The 16,321-nt window shown below is 40.0% G+C and overlaps 1 protein-coding gene across 7 annotated transcripts in view; it reads right to left on the minus strand.

Annotated features, from left to right (window-relative positions):
• The window catches only part of BICD1 (BICD cargo adaptor 1), a 179,161-nt gene that overhangs the window by 31,763 nt on the left and 131,077 nt on the right, over positions 1-16,321 (minus strand). For all 7 annotated transcript variants that reach the window (XM_071551185.1, XM_071551179.1, XM_071551178.1 and 4 more), the window contains exons 4-6: positions 15,419-15,856; positions 7,913-9,007; positions 1,354-1,505 (exon numbers count right to left, since the gene is read on the minus strand). In XM_071551185.1, coding sequence (XP_071407286.1) covers positions 1,354-1,505; positions 7,913-9,007; positions 15,419-15,856 — 1,685 coding nt within the window. The remainder of the gene's footprint in view (positions 1-1,353; positions 1,506-7,912; positions 9,008-15,418; positions 15,857-16,321) is intronic.

Raw genomic sequence — 16,321 nt, forward strand, 5'->3', positions numbered from 1 at the left:
ATGATGAATTTGTACACAGCACCAGTGTCACGACATATAAATGTCCCTTCTCCTTCCTTTCCACCTCTCCCAGCTGCTGTTGCCACTGTCACTAGGCAACAAAGGACCTTAGAAGGCTGGAAGTGGTGAGATGGCACCTATATACCACAAGGAGCACTGGAGAGATGTTGACAGGAGGCACAAAGATGTCTTACCATTTATGGACTAAAGCACAACCAAGAAATCTACATTGTGTTTGACTGTAAGGGGGAGGGGGGGAAAAGCCTTAACATAACAGAATAATTTCCTTAGAACGCTTATTTGATTGTGTATTTGTCAATTAAGAGTTTATTAATGAAAATATTGGATCTTTTAAAAAATTATCTTCGGGTAACTTTTTTAAAAAGAGGCAAAGGTGAGAAAATACTGTCTTCAGCTGCACCAGAGGAGTTTTAGGTTGTACATTAGGAAGAATTTCTTCACGGAAAGGCTGGTAAGACATTGGAATGGATTGCCCAAGGGAAGCGGTGGAGCCATATCCCTGGCATCATTTAAGAAAAGACTGGACATGACACTGGGTGCCATGAGTTAGTTGACACAGTGGTGTTTGGTCATAGGTTGGACTCAATGACCTCAGAAGTCTTTTCCAACCAAACTGATTCTGTGTAAAACAAAAAGCTCTTCTGAAGAAGGTGTGGGAGAAGGAAAGATGAAAGATGATTAATTACTGTCCTGCCAGGAGCAACTATGTTACAGAAGATAAGTGAAACTTATTTTGTGAAAGAGAAGATAATAAATTGAACATCACAGTGGGAGAAAATAAGATTTCAGGCTGGAGTGGGAAATTACAGTGGCCTTACAATTATTAGCACTGGATAACAGCATAGGCTGGTTGATGAAATAGATTTTACTAGTGGTAAGTAATAAATCTCATTGAATGAAAACATGGGATTCTGAAGATCATCATTAACCACACAATCTCTTTACATGACAGAATCACCACGTAGTTCTGAATGGGAAAATCAGGCATATAAATCTACTATTTGATTTCCACTTTAAAAAGCCCTATAAATGCAAATATATTGGAGGCATATATTGGCATTTGTAACACTTCATTCAAAGTTGTATTGACATTGCTATTCTCCAGCTTTATTTTCCGAGACATGCATCTCAGTAGTACTTGAAAGCTTGCAAGTTTTGCACAGTGTGCATTCTAGGACTCGTTCACCTTCATCCAGCAAATCGCTGACCTTGCAGAAAACAGTTTCTCTCTCCTCCTAAGCACCCAACATACACAGCTAAGTCTGTTCTCACGTAGTAAACATATATTTATTTTTACAATGCTGAGCCAGATGGTGACACCACTTCCCTTACCTGGTTGCAAACATTGCTCTCAAGGATGAGAAGGTTGCGGCATCTTCCTTCAAAGCCTTTAATTCATTCCGCAGTTTTGTCATGGTCTCAGTCACCATTGCTTTTTCATTTTCATATTTATTCTTCAAATTGGCTAGTGCCACTTCAGCTGTCTGGAAACACAAACAAGGATATATACTTTTGAGACAGGTATCTGATAAGGGCCAAGATGTCATGTCTGATTTTGGTTTTGGTGTCCTTCTGCATTCACACAGTAAAAGAAGTTAGACCTGATCTTCATTGTACTGCACCCTTTAATGTCGTCTCTAAGTTGTACTCCATGAAACCAGGAAAGGGAGAAAGCAGTTGAAAGGACAAAGCCCATTTTGTTGTCAGTTCACTGGCAACAACTGAGCACCTTAAGTGTTTCTATAAAACTGTGGAGCTGTATGTTGAAGACGGGCAAGGAAGTTACCACAGCATAAGGAGCTGCTACCATGTTGTTTGAGCTGCAACAACCAACCAGGGGCGTCCCTTGGCCATGTTGCAGACAGGATGCAGAGCACATGAGGCTCAGCCTCTGCAGCCAAGTTATGAACCAAAGTGTTTGGCCTCACGCCTCCTGCCAGCTGTGCCTTTCCTTGGGCATGGGGACAGCCAGGACCTGACAGCTTGCCTTTATGTCCAGGAACTGGCAATGCCTATTGCTGTGCATTATTTTGGCAGATTTAACCATTACCAAAAGAAAAAAAAAGGAAGAAAGAAGTGTAAATTACCATTTTCATTTAACAAGCAAAGACTTTGCATTTGTCCTATTCCCAAATTTTTACTGTTCCTTTCTTTCTTTTTTCAATTTCATTCATTAAATTTCTTTAATTTACTACCATACTGCTTTTAATAGTTCCATTTGTCTTATCTTTGCAACAGTTGAACTTTCTGCTTTACCTACAAATTTAGTAGCATATTCAAAACACATTGTTTTATAGGGGATTTATACCTACTGATGCTTTGAGACATTTAAAATTATTTCCTTTGAATGAGATGAAAAAAAATTACTTCCTTTTACTTTTACTCAGAGGGGGTTATAGTTGTTTATACATTTTGTTTAGTGCATAAAAAGTTGCAGTATTTCATATAGGCAATCAATTTCCCTGTTGATCATGTGGATTCTTGAGGTATCACCAGGGGAGAGAAGTGTAGGAGACCATTAGTTTAAAGCAATCAGCAGGGGGGCAGGACAAAAGATGGTAATGGCCAAACAGTTGGAAACCTATTTTAAACTCAGTTTTCTGAAACTCAATACATTTCCCACTAACAATGCCTGTTAACAATAGGACATGTTAGAATCTCCTACTAAAATGCAACTTCATTCATTTGTGTCTGAGGAAAGAACACAGCTAGAAATGGCAGCATTAAAATAATTATTTTTTAATTGTATACTGAACAATAGTATCTTCTCTACCATCTCTTAATTTACATTAAGATAATAGATTTTAAAAAGTCACTAGTAGTAACGACTTGTCATTTTAAATAGATGCATTTCTCCAATCCAAATTTGAAATCACTAAATACATTTAAAAATATCCATCACTTAGGGATGTATTCAAATCAATTCAGCTTTTTTCAACCTTGCTGATATATGCTTTGGTACAATGTAGGATGGTAGACAGCATCCTATGCCTTGGCAAGATAAAGCAGAAATCATCAGCTTTCCTTCCATTTTCAGCCATGACCAAAAATGTATACTCATAAATTAGCATAGAGAAGAGAGATTAACTATGTTTAATAAATCCACTTTTTAAAATGGAAATCCAGGAAATACTACATCAGAGGAAAAACTCCTATTTAACAGATAGGATTAAAACAGATTTGTTTGAATTTTAAGATCACTAATGAGGCAGAAGTGATTTGTGAAAGCATAGGTGGAATCTATAGTTCAAAATGAGTCCTACTTTGCCCCTAAGGCAGGAATTCAGATGTGTTTGCTTTGTAAGAGAAATACAGCCCTACATCCCTTAATATATCATAGCTCATCTTCAAACCACAGGATTCATGTAAAGATTTTTTTGTTGTTGTTTAGGAATGAAAATGAGTTAAAGATATGTGCCACCTAATGCTAGTCTTGTTTTTATTATTATTTTTTAAAATTGTTACATTATTTCAGCAATTACATATTCCATGTAAACCCAGTAATTTACACATCACTGAAACTGTCCACAATGATCAGCCAGATCATGATCCCTTTGTTTTAGTCTGGATGTCAGGGCAAATTAAATGGACACATAACACTACAGGATGAAAAAAAGCTTAGAAATATAATTTACTTGTTAAATAAAAGTAAGAGGAAGGGCTGTATCAGATCTTCAAACTTTTTTCCTTCCTATTAAATTTTCCCATAAAACAACATACAGAGAGCATGAATTTCAAATCCTATGGGAAGCATCTCATGGCTCTCCATGCACCAGCCAAGCTTTTGAACACAGCCCTGTGCAGACTGTCGAGGGTCTCCCTTCTGAAAGTCTCCTAAGTGAAGAACAAATGGGCAAAAGTGCTCTGCTAGAGAAGCATATAAAACTAATGAAGAAATTGGTTTTATAGCATGAGAAAGAAGGAGGACACAAGCTGAGGAAGCTTCCGTTGGAAACCTGCTGCCAGGGACAGATGAGCAGTTGCTTCAGTGCAAGGCACAGTACACAGAGGAAGTTCTTGTAAGAGCCAGAGAGCACTGGGCAGTGCAGATGCTCAGGCTACCCACAGCTCATCAGTTTGGGATCTGGATGCTGACTGAAGCTGACTGCTGTCGGACTCCTCAGCCCAGAGGCTGCCCTTTTACAGCGCAGCTAAGTCAATCTATATTGGCCAGCTGCGACAAGAATAATAATTACCCAATTTTTCCCCATCCTTAGCCTTGCACACCTGGTGTGTTTTTTCTGTGCTTACCATGAGCCAGTTTGGGAAGCCTGAGAAGCAGAAAACTTTCCTGAATCACTCTGAAGCCAGAATGTGTAACAGGGATTGGGACTGAAGGTAGAAGAGGAACTCGGCCTCCATCTTTCAGAGACACCTATGCCTGGTCACCTCAGCTGTCCTGTTAGACTATGCCAGACTAACAGGGACAAAATGAATAGAAGCCATAGCTTCATGTTACTCTTTCTCTGGCACCAGCTAATGTCAAAATTATTTCTGTTTGTTCCCTATCTCAGCCAATCACCAAAATTGTACTCATTGAGCTATATATGCATGGTTGTGCCTGAAACCAGTTCTGTGGAATAATCTATAACAGTGCATTCAGAGTGCTCTGAAAGGAAGGACGGGGCGAACGAGATCCTGCATCTCCAACCAGTGGGTGCCAGAAGGAAGCAGATGCCCAGGACCTGGCTTTAACAGCTCTTTCTGAAGCATTTGTTTTTAAGTTGTGGTTAAGAATAATATTGTATCAGTAGAGAACTTTGTTCCCGATAAAAATGCAACCTTGTGTGCAATCAACACAGAGGAAAGGGGAAGCACAAGAAAAAAGATGCAAACACAGGAGAAGTAAAATGCATGGATACTCTTCAGTGAAGTAAATAATGCAATAAGACAGCACAGGTGCTAATGACACTCTTGTCAGTCCTGTCAGGGCAAGGAACTGGGCAAATGACTACTGAGGCTCTCAGCAAGCTCCGGAAGGATTAGTGGCTCACAAAGCATGTAGTGTTTGCTGTGCAGAAGAAGTCACCTAGAATTGATAGCAAGGGTGGGAGGGAGCAGAAAGCTCCAATGCCTTGACTCCAGCAGGATGAGAAACAGTAGCAAGGAAAAGAGATCTGGGGCACACACAGTTCAGCCCCTCTCCTTGTTCCCAAAACAGCCACAAACCTGCACAGGCTGAAGTGAGCACACACCCAAGCCCCAGGACCCCAAGCACTCCCAGAACTAACAGCATCCTTATCATTCCACTCCTTACCCATATGGAAGAGATATTTGCCCAAAATGTACTTCCTCAAATTTGCCACCTTGATCCTAAAATACACAGGTAAATCTCAACTTCTAAGATGACTTGGAATCCCATTTACTTTACATCACCAGCATGAGAAGCAGACCAACTATTGTTCCTGAATGAATATTAAATCCCACAGTGATAAGAACTGGGGTTTTGGTGTGGTTTGTCTTTTGAGTTTTTGGTGGTTTTTTTCACACAATAGAAAACTGGCCTGCTATTTTAGTGCAGAAATCGTATGTGGTACTGGGTCTTTTCATTGAGGCCCACTTTTGCAGAGAAATTCTATTGTATTCTGTCTACATAATATCAAGGTATTTGTTTGTAGATAAGGTTCTGTATGTCTGGGGTTATCAAGTTTGGGGGTTTTTGAAGACTTTTATGGGCATCTCAGTTATGAGAGCTGAAGACACCATAGTTACTGTTAATGCAGCTGTGAAAGGCTTGCTGACTCAACTGCTTCTCACCAAATTATTTACCTATGAAAATAACCAATCAGTTACTGATCAGAACTTCAGGATATTAAATTCCCCTCATAGGAAGCTTTGCTTTCTGATTGCTATTAAAAATCAAAATTGAACCCATTATTGAACTGGTCCTAAAAGTCATTGCATCATTAATTTAATATTACTTCCTCATTTATGCTGATTGTTAAGGTTTGCTCCACCAAATTGCTGCTGACATGGTAATTATGGCTATGAACAAAGGGACATATAAATCAAGACATGGTAAGCAAGCAAGCTAGCAAGATCTATGTGCCTTGCTTTCTTGAGTAATTGATTTAATAACCCCTTTTCCCAGTCTTAGGTTTGCAGCCTCTTAGAGCAAATCTTGCTATTTTTTCATGTTACAGAGTTTTATGTATTTTTTGAAGCCCAGCCTAACACTAAAATGCATACTTGATAATATTATGGGTAGTCAGAAGACAGCACCTGTCCTTCCCTAGTTAAGGGTGCTTTTTCATGACTTACATACAGTACAAAATACCAGACCCAGAGTCTGCTGCTGGTCTTCCCTCCCTGGACCTGAATGGTGAGATGTTCTAGTAAGATCAGGTCTTCCCAGTTTTACAGTACATTTGGTTGTGCTCATCCTCCTTTCCCCTATTACTTCAATTAAAAAAGCTTCATCTGAAGTGTCTCTTTCCGAAGTATTAACAAATACAGGTGCTTTCTAATAGTTTTGTCACAGAGCAAAATGAGATGCCACATGGCCCCTCTGGAGGCTGAGGATGGGCCTGGCCATCGCTTTGAAAGGAATTCCTGCAGCTCTGCCCTGCTACCTTTGGCACTAGCAGTGTCTTACCATGCTGTGTAAGGGATGAAAAGGCATAGTTTCATATTAATGTCAGCTTCACCGGGGCTCAGGGAAGGCTTTTATTTAAAAAAAAACCCAAAACAACAAGAACAAAAAAACCCCAGCTCTTGTGGTTATAGAGAAAGCATGAAAAAACAAAGCAGAAGTCCTCTGTAGGCTCATCTTAACTGAAACACACAAGGGAAAAATATCTCCAGTCTATTGCTACTTAGAATTATTTTTTTGAAGAAGAAGAGTTTCAGAAGGTGAACCTTAACTTCTGGGGTTTTGAACATGACACATACTCTGGGCCCTGGGATACACCAGTCACTTGAGGCTGGCACATGATAAATTACTTTCCTCACTCTAACTTCAATTACTGCTTCCCTTTACATTATTATGTCTTTTATCTTGAAGGTTTGCATGAACAGTACTGCAAGTTTCTGCACCCAGATGTATAGTTACCAATAACTGTGCTACTATCCAATAACTAAAAGTTTAGTTAATAGCAGCTTTTTTGTCAGCAAATCTATCTTTCCCATTTCAGTGAGCACGCCTTAGGATAATGCATTATTTCTGACAGCAATAAAAGAGTGAGACTGAGCTAGATTTTCTGGGAGTAGCAAAAAATAAATGATAGCACTATGCTAGTGGGAAAAATCTTTAATTTGGAATCACATAATCTAAACCCATATACATCAATTTCATCTTAATTATGTTTTAATTACATGGGAAACCCACATATAATTGCTCAGAGCTATTATTGCTTAGCTAGAGATGGTATTTAATTACTTGAGTTAATATTTAACATGTGTTGTATCGGAGGGGGGAAGATGCTATAAAAGACTCAATGCATGCTGAAATATTGCTGCAATTTAAAAATCCCCAGTACCCTAGAAATGCAGTTACAGATCCAACAATCAATTAAACTTAAAATTGTAACTTCAGAACAGTTGACTGTTGGGAATTTCAACATCCCACCACTGTCATCAGCTAATAGTATGCCAAGCTGTCAAGCAGGATTCATGCCCCCATGTGGTGATCACTGCACTGCTTTAAGATGAAAAAATCACAAGCAACCTGGAACAATGACGCTGCAGCCTCTTGCATTCAGACGAGCAAAGCAGAGCTAAAGTACTTGAAGAGAAGGCAGGGAGGGAGGGAACAAAGGTCTGCCCTTGCCGAGATTGAGCGAGAGGCTAAATAATCTGTGAGTGAAACCTCTCCTCCAAAATACTCCTGGGAGAGCTTGTAAGTGACCCGTGTAAATAACAGATATTTCTGGCTGTTTTACTGGCATCTTACCTGCTTGTTCGCTTTCAGCACTGCTCTCAGGGTTGCGATCTGCTCTCGCTTTGTACTCAGGAGTGATTTCAGTTTCAGTATCTCTTCCATTAAGGCCTCCTTGTCTTTATCGATCATGGGTGCCAGCTCCCGAGCCGCAGCCCGCTGGCGCGACAGCTGCAGCGACCGATCGACAGCCTTCTGCAAGTGCTTGATTTGGTCCCTTATTATGGCATTGAGGTTGTAGATGTTCATAGGCTCCTTGCGGATGTCACTGGTGTCAGAGACAGGGGAGGAAGGAGGGGCTGTGATGACAGGAGAAATGGTAGGTGTTTTTGTTGGGCTCTGTTCCTTGCTGGGCTCTGTGGTCTCTTTAGTCACCTGCTCGGTCGGGGTCCTGGCTTCTACAGGTGATGCCACACCCCTTCTGGCAAGTCGTGGGGAAAGGAGACCTCGAGGGTCGTCCGGTCCTTTCAGGCTCCCGCTGCGGGTGACTCTGCTTTGCCTGTAATAGTCCAACATGACCCTGTTGGGTGTCTCATTGTTGCACAGGCAGACGTGATGGTAGAGCTGAGCCAGCTCCTCACTAAATGTCACCAACTCATCCTGGGCAGTGTTGAGAGTATTATGGTTTTCATTTGCTATACTTGTCATCCTTTGTAACTCCTTTTCCATGTGAACCATTTTTTCCTGGCTTTCCTTGGTCGACTTCTCCAGGCTTGTCACCTGCTCATCATACGTCTGGATTCTGCTCTCATACTTGGCCTTCTCTTCAGTGTAGTTTTCCACATACTTATTATATTTCTCCTTTAAGGCTTTGATTTCTGCTTTAAGGTCTATCACCTCAGTAACAGCTACTTTGTATTTACATTCTAGGATCTCTAAGCCATTGATGTCAACTTCATAGTCATGTGCTTCCTCGCCGGGGCCTCGGCCCTTCTCACAGTCAAGCTCAGCTTTCAGCTCCTTGTTGCTCTGCAGTCCCCTCATGGCATTGACATGCTCTGTGAGCCTGTGCACTCGCTCGTGTTGCTCTGTCAGGGCTCCCTTGGTGTGCTCCAGCTGCGTCTGAGACTCCTGAAGGTTGGCCAGGAGAATGGCCTTCTCTCGCTCCACCTGCAACAGAGTCAAAGTAAGAAACACAGGATCTCGTCCTACCCATGCTGAACACTAACCTTTGAAATCACATTCATTTCTTCCATTCACACAAGGTGTACACAGCCTGAGTGCTTTCGAAAGATTTGAGTCATATATACCTAACCCTTAATTTTAAGTCATAGATCCATGTAACTCTCAGAGGTTTGGGAAGTCCCAGCCTCTAATAAAATTTGCAATATCCTAAGTCACAATTTTACATGTTGCCCACTGAAAAATTACTAAGAACTGAGTAATTTATTAGGACATATGTTCCCTGAACACAAGAACTGCATCACTGTCAACTATAAACCATTCCATCGGTACAGACATTTCTCAGTGGATTTTGAATTTACAGTTCTATGAATCTTTCACAATATTCATTTATATCTTTGAACTGCTGCAAACTTTCATTATGGCAAATCAAGTAAACAAATAGCTGTACACATTTCCACAGATTAAATAACCTACTATGTGGAAATGTAACACAGATCAGGAGACTGAGCACGTCCATCTCCCAGGACTCCCCACCCCAGCCACTTAACTGTAAGTGAAATCCATCTCTTTAAGGTCAAAACAGGAAAAGCAAGACTTGTAGCATAACTAACAACCCACTCATTCTGACCTAGTAAGTTCCTTTCTGAATATTCACAGAGAAATGTGGATGTTGAACAAAAGAGGTTGTGGAGGACACCTCTAGAAGTTTTAATGCAAAGCTTCCTAAAGAAAGTGAACAAGACAAACTTACAAGTTTGTTCTGCTATTCATGATAACACCCCTGAAAGACTCATTTCAAATTTTAAGTGTAATGCTCCACCTTTTTACTTCTGCCTTTATCCTGTTCTGAGTTGTGAATTGGGAAGCAGATGTATGGAGATAGGATCCTTCTTGCTTTCATGGCTTTTGGGATAGGACCCTGAGCCTACCAGGTTTACTGCTTTTTCTCTCCCCTGGTTGCAGTATCTCAGCCCTCCTTACATAGGCAGTAAAAATGGCATTCTCTATATTCCCTTTATGAGTGGTGGAATTACTAATTCTGAGAATACAATGCTTTCAGTTCTGAAAAAAACCTTAAAAAAAAAAACAAACATCTCCTTCCCTATCAGTAGTGTTTGGAGGATAGAGTCAAATTAGCCACCATGAAGTCTTTTAGAAACTGAGAGGGTACTAATGCCATCTAAAAGAAGTGTTCCAAGCAGTGATTCGGACTCCTGTTTTCTCGTAACTAGGTTTTTGAGCAGTGGCTGCTGCTCAGACGCACTAAGACATTAAAGCATATGGTGATCTCCTGGTTTTATAGACAGGCTTTCAAAACATGCCCTCCATTAGAATCTGCAATCAATTGCAGACAGAAACTGTATGAATAAAAATAGAAGCCACGTTAAAAACATCTAAAAAAATCAGACCAGTTTTTTTGTGAGCAGAGGACTGATGACATAAGAATTAAAAAACCAGGGCCAAACCTCATTATTATTTTATGAATCAGGAAGAGTCTATCTCCTTAGATATAAGGTGTTTCACTTTTGGCACTACATAGTCTGTTCAGACAAGGACAGCCAAGAACAACAAGTACCAAAACTTTGGTACCCTTCTGCATTTGTTGTTCCCCTGTCACTGTCCCAGTTTACTGCCACCCTCATTGTTTCTCACCCCCCATGTCAGTTCACTCTTGTTGATAAAATCCAAAATAGGGAAAACTTCCATTTTGTCAAAGGCATCTTCTAAAGGTGACCACTTCCTACAGATCTCTTGGTTGGATCTGTCCTGGGAAGTGTCAGAATTCAACTCAGCAGAAATCTCTTCACTAGTTTTCCTAGGGGTTTTTATTTTTTTTTCCCATCTGAGCTGCCTGGAGGCTTCAGTGTTAGTTATATTACCCTCCTAAGACAATGCAGGTATTTATTCCTTCAGGCTGATAAGGTGAGCTATGTATATGCACAAAATAATCTTTGTTTTGGTTAATTTAAAAGACCATCTCAACTCATGGTGCAAAATTGTACAGATAATAAAGAACCATATATTTACACACCAAAGGCAGTTGGCTTAATAAAGTGTACGGATCCACTGTGGTTATGTCCACACCAAAGTAGGTAATTCACTGTAGATTGCACTAGTGTAAAAATGCACACAGAGCTTACAGAGCCAGGGAGCCTTTCCTTTGAGATAATAGCTGGGTGCTAAAGCAGCACAGTGCTTCAGTGCCTGCTTAAAGTAATCAGACAGAATTGATCCTGCAGGATTAACAATCTCAGCCGTCATACTCTATCATGAAGAATAACTGTAACTATGCTGCTAATTTGGATCCTGATGATAATTTCTCTACTGAACATAAATGTGTTCAGGAAACATACTACTTTTGAACAGAAAGGATTCTTCCCAGAGAAAACATATGACTTTTAAAACCCATATATCAACCTGGACATTAGGCAAAAGGAAATACATAGATCTGCTAATTTTTTTTTCATTCTGGCCCTTTAATAGAAGCTGATCTACTTCTATTTAAAATTTTAAATGCATGCTCCCACTTCCAAATGAAAAACCCCCAAAGCTCCAGCTCGCTCCTGAGCACACCTTTTGCATATTAATGACTCTGCTGTTCCCAATTATCGTAATGATATTTCTTGCATTAGACAATGCTATACTCCTCTGTCCCCCACAGCAAACTTATGGGAATTGCAGTTATTTTTCAGTCAAGTTGATGGGAGGCTTTTTTGGCATTGAAATTGGTAGCTGCAGTAAGGACTTTTATCATCTTAAAATGAAAACAAAAACAATTCAAAAATAGCTGTACCTATTTTGCAATGCATCCTTTCCTTCAAAGACTTCTTCATTTTCTCTGTAGTTTGCAATTATGGAAACAAATTTTACCATTGCCAATTATCCCCCTGTCCTAGTTACAGCAACCAGGAGCAGTTTATCACTGTGTGGGTGTAATTCAAACTGTGTATTCTACACCCTCTATTCATTTCTCATGAACTTTTAATAATGGATCATTTGCAGCAGCTGCCCAAGGCACACCTGACACCTCAGGCTACAAGCTGGGTGTTACAGAACTCTGGGAGACAGGGGAGTGTTTGGTTTCATACCAGTACGTGATAACTCCCCTCTGAGGAAGCACTAGAGCCTTCACACCCAGCCTGAGGGGTCATGTCTGCTAATGGGCCATCAAGGATTCCAAAAATATCCAATGACTCACAGAGTAAATCACCCATTGTGAAACTCCCTGCCCTGGAGGAAGTACTGGGCGTTCCCATCTGAATTTAAGCATATATAATCTTTGGGGTTTGGGAGTTCTGGTACCACTTGTCAGATCCAGAGAAGGACCAGAACCTCAACAGGACTGCAACTGTCACTCTTGACCAGACTGCGACCACCATCCTCACCAACAGGTTTTCCTTTCCTTTTGCTTTGTACTCACAGGGACCACATGAGGCTCAGCACAGGGGCTGACACACCGTTCTGTTTGTGCCCCAGGGTGCCGGGTTATGCATCTGTTTTTTGTGGATTTAAACCAAATTTTCTCTGTATCATTCTATTTATTGTAATCTTTCTAAGTAAATTGTAACTCTGACTTCTAACCTCTCTTGAGTCGGATTCATTTCTCCCACTGTTTTACCTTTAAACCAGCAAACTACTCCCTTTTTTTTTTTAAGTAACGTCAGAATTTCAGTGAACAATTCCTACAGACTCTGGAACAAACAAGAGAAATCATCTCAAGAGCCCTGAATCTCAGTAATATATTTGTCAGAGAGCACAAGACAGCTGAAAAGAAGTGTCAGAAACTGGGCTGTATAAGGAGTTTTTTTATTTCCTTTCTTAACAAAACTTAAGTTTTCCAAATACGATGTTGGCCTCAGAAATATGGAAACATGGTCACAGAAAGAAGAGAGGAGTCCTTGGCACTGGACAACAAACATGAAGGGAAAGTAGAAAGCCTTGAGCTTTTCTGAGAAAATCTCAGAATATGAGACTTTTCAGCAAGATTTTTGTTATATCGAAGATATAAAATACAGAAAGAGAATAGTTGCAATTAAATCTCTCCTGGAGCCACCGCAGCTCATGAAGCAGCTGCAGCTTAAAGCTGCAGAAGGAATTATATCTGTCATACTAAGTGTTTAATGAAGGCTTCTTTATGAAATTGAGAAGTTAAAAAAATTTGCCACACACACTTACAAAATGATAAATCTGAAGTTTGCTTCTCTCAAAAAATGAAATTTGCTGTCCTATAGACATAAAAATAATTCCCAAGAAAGGGTCAGTTCCTTCAGGAACTCAGTCAAGAGTGCAGCCACCTCAGAGAAAACATGTACCAAATACTAAGATATGGCTGAATGCAAAGACACTGTAGAGAAGAAAAAAAAAACCCTTTTTTTTAAGAGTTGTCTTTTGTCAGCTTGAACCCAGATAAGTCTCCCATCTACCACAAGGAAACCTTTCGGAGGAATTTTTCACATTTCATTTATATGACGCAAGGTGAGCTAATGCAACTCAACAGTGAAGATGATCACCTTTTATGTAGTATAAGTCAGTGGTTTATAGTGAGTCTTTTCAGTATCCAAAGAAATCATGCTTTCATCTAGGTCTAATCTTTCTTTTTAAACCATAAACATTTTAACAACACCAAGCAATGGTAGTGACTATTGGCATGGTGGTACTGAGGCCCAGCACCAAAAAAATGTCATGACAAAAAATGGCTGTATTTCTTTTCTAGGGTCCTAAATTTGTGGCTAGCGATCGTCAGAAGGCTGCCTGTTTGTTAAAGAGATGTAAAATAAATAAGCTTTTAAATCAGAGTGGATAACACCAATCACGGTATCTTTGAAGCAGAAGTTTGCTGACTAATCAAGCTCAATATTTAATTTAATACAATCAAGACAAAGCATAACCAAAACAATCCTCTCTCTTTTTTTCATTTCTAAGCAGCTTACACTCCAAATTTATAAGCATAAACTTCATTGTAAATTATGGTTTAAAATGCTTACACCGTGTTTTAAAATATGAACAATTTTTAAAAGTTAATACTTTAAAAAATATGAAAGGCACTTCCTTTGAAATTGTGTTTTGAAAATTTATAACACTGTATTTCTGGACAAAATTAGAAGCTGCACATAACACATATGTACACATATTATAGATACACATTATTGAGTACTTATGCATGCATATTTGTATATATGCATATATACACAAAATATTCACACTGTGTTCATTTTAATACTGGAAAGGTTTGACATAATTTTTCACTTAAATACAATTCTAAGTTTCAAGCTTTCCCATTTAAATTCTGTATGTTTTGCATTGGAGTTATTTGTGCAAAGCACTAGATGTCATCAGTGCTCACCATGTCACAGCTCAGATCAAAACTTCCCACAGTGAGTTTGGCAATGAAGTAAATAAAACAATTAACTTTTCAGCAAATAGGACAGATGACATAGGGATTGATTGTTCTCCAGCAAGCACTGAAAACTGCATTTGTGCTACTTTACTTCCAAATCACCTTTTACATTTTAAGTAGTCAGGGGTTCACAATTACTCTCTTTAGAAGAGGCACTTTCTGGAAGCCTGAAGCTGGAAAATGCTGGATGTTTCCTTGACGGTGCCGAAACCTTTCAAACTCTTGTGGCAGACAAGATGCTCAACAGCTCGGGCAGCAGGACTCTTTCTCTGTGTGGCACTGTACCCCTTCTAAGATGATGTCAACATCGGGGCTGGCAGCATTTTATCTGGCTTGCATCCCAGCTTCCTATTCTGGCTATGCCTGGGCTGGGCTTGGATGAACAGAGGACAAACACTCGCTGTACAGTCCCCAGGGCACCCCCTGCAGCCTGTGCATCCGCCGGGACCGCCAGCGCGGACAAGGGCGCTCTGTGACATCTCACACGCCACATGCTCTCTGAGTGCACGGCTGTTAAGAGGAGCGCTCCTCTCCTTTTGTTCTCTCCTGATAGTATGCCAAATCTCGTTCAAGCTGAATTTAATGGCAAAAACTCCGTATGACTTGCAAGGGAGCATAATCAAGTCTGCCTGTATTTCAGTGGGGTTTTTTCAGATAGCCTTCGTCATATTAAAGAATACTTTATTCCACTTGCAATTTCAGGGACATCTGCCATTACCAAAGCAGGAAAAAAAAGAATCTAACATTCTGCAATCTCGGAACCTCTGTCCCTTTCTCCTGTTTGCACTAAATATCTACTCAGATCACACTGAGTTTACAGATACTCTTTTTGCTAGGGATATTTTTAGCAAAACCTGGATATGGAGAAACACCAAAGCAGAAGTCTGAAAAAAGAACATGTGGTCTAGAACATTGCTTGGAATAATCACTACAAAACTGGCACTAGGGTTCATAGGATGGGCGTCTAAACACTTAAGGACATTAAATTTATCTCTTACCTGCATGAGTTGCTGCTTCAGTTTCTGTATTTCTGATATGTTGAGCTCACTGAAGAGGTCAGAGACAGGATGCAGAGATTCTCCTTTCCTACTCGTGGGAGTTCGGTAGTCACCGTTCAGTTTCACCAGAGGCCCATGGATGTGTCCATTCATTTTGTCATCATTGTTGGGCTCTCCCCCATCCTCTGAAAACTTCAATCCATCTACTGATATATTTATATGGTTATTATACATACTATCATTAAGATTGATATACTGGGAGAGTTCCTTCCTCAGATTGTTCTTTTGCTCTCTTTCATTTTTTAAAGTTTCCAGAGCTTCCTCCAGCTGATGCTCAGCAATCTCCTTCAGCCGGATGGCATCTTCCAGCTGGCTATTAAGCAACACTGTCTCCTCCTCAAATCGTTTAATCTCATGCTTTAAGCCTTCATATTCAACCTGAATTAGACAAGACAAAGAACATTCATAATACTAAAACTTGAGTCATGAAAACCTGCCATTTATCAGCCCTGTTGAAATCTTTCAAACTACAATTTGAAATACCAGACATTGCCTGCAGCTGCAAAGAACTGCCTGAACAGAAAAATTCAAGTGAAGCTCACTCTGTTAAATACTCCAGTGCTCACTTTTTCAGCATATGAGAATTAAGAAATATAACACCTCTTTCTGAGTAAGTTATGATAAACAGTGTATTACATGGAAAGAAGGTTGTTTAGTAGCAGACATCCTGGTAGCCACAAATTTACTATGAACTGCCCTAAGCAATGTTGAGATATGATGGTATGTATGGATCTCAGGTTAATACAGCCTGATTTATGATTTGCAAGTATTCTGAAGGTGACTTCATATCTAAGTTCTTACTAGATGTCAAGTCACTCAGGCACAGACACTCCCAAGTGTCTT

The sequence above is a fragment of the Pithys albifrons genome, chromosome 3 (genome assembly GCF_047495875.1).
Source record: "Pithys albifrons albifrons isolate INPA30051 chromosome 3, PitAlb_v1, whole genome shotgun sequence".
NCBI lineage: Eukaryota > Metazoa > Chordata > Aves > Passeriformes > Thamnophilidae > Pithys > Pithys albifrons.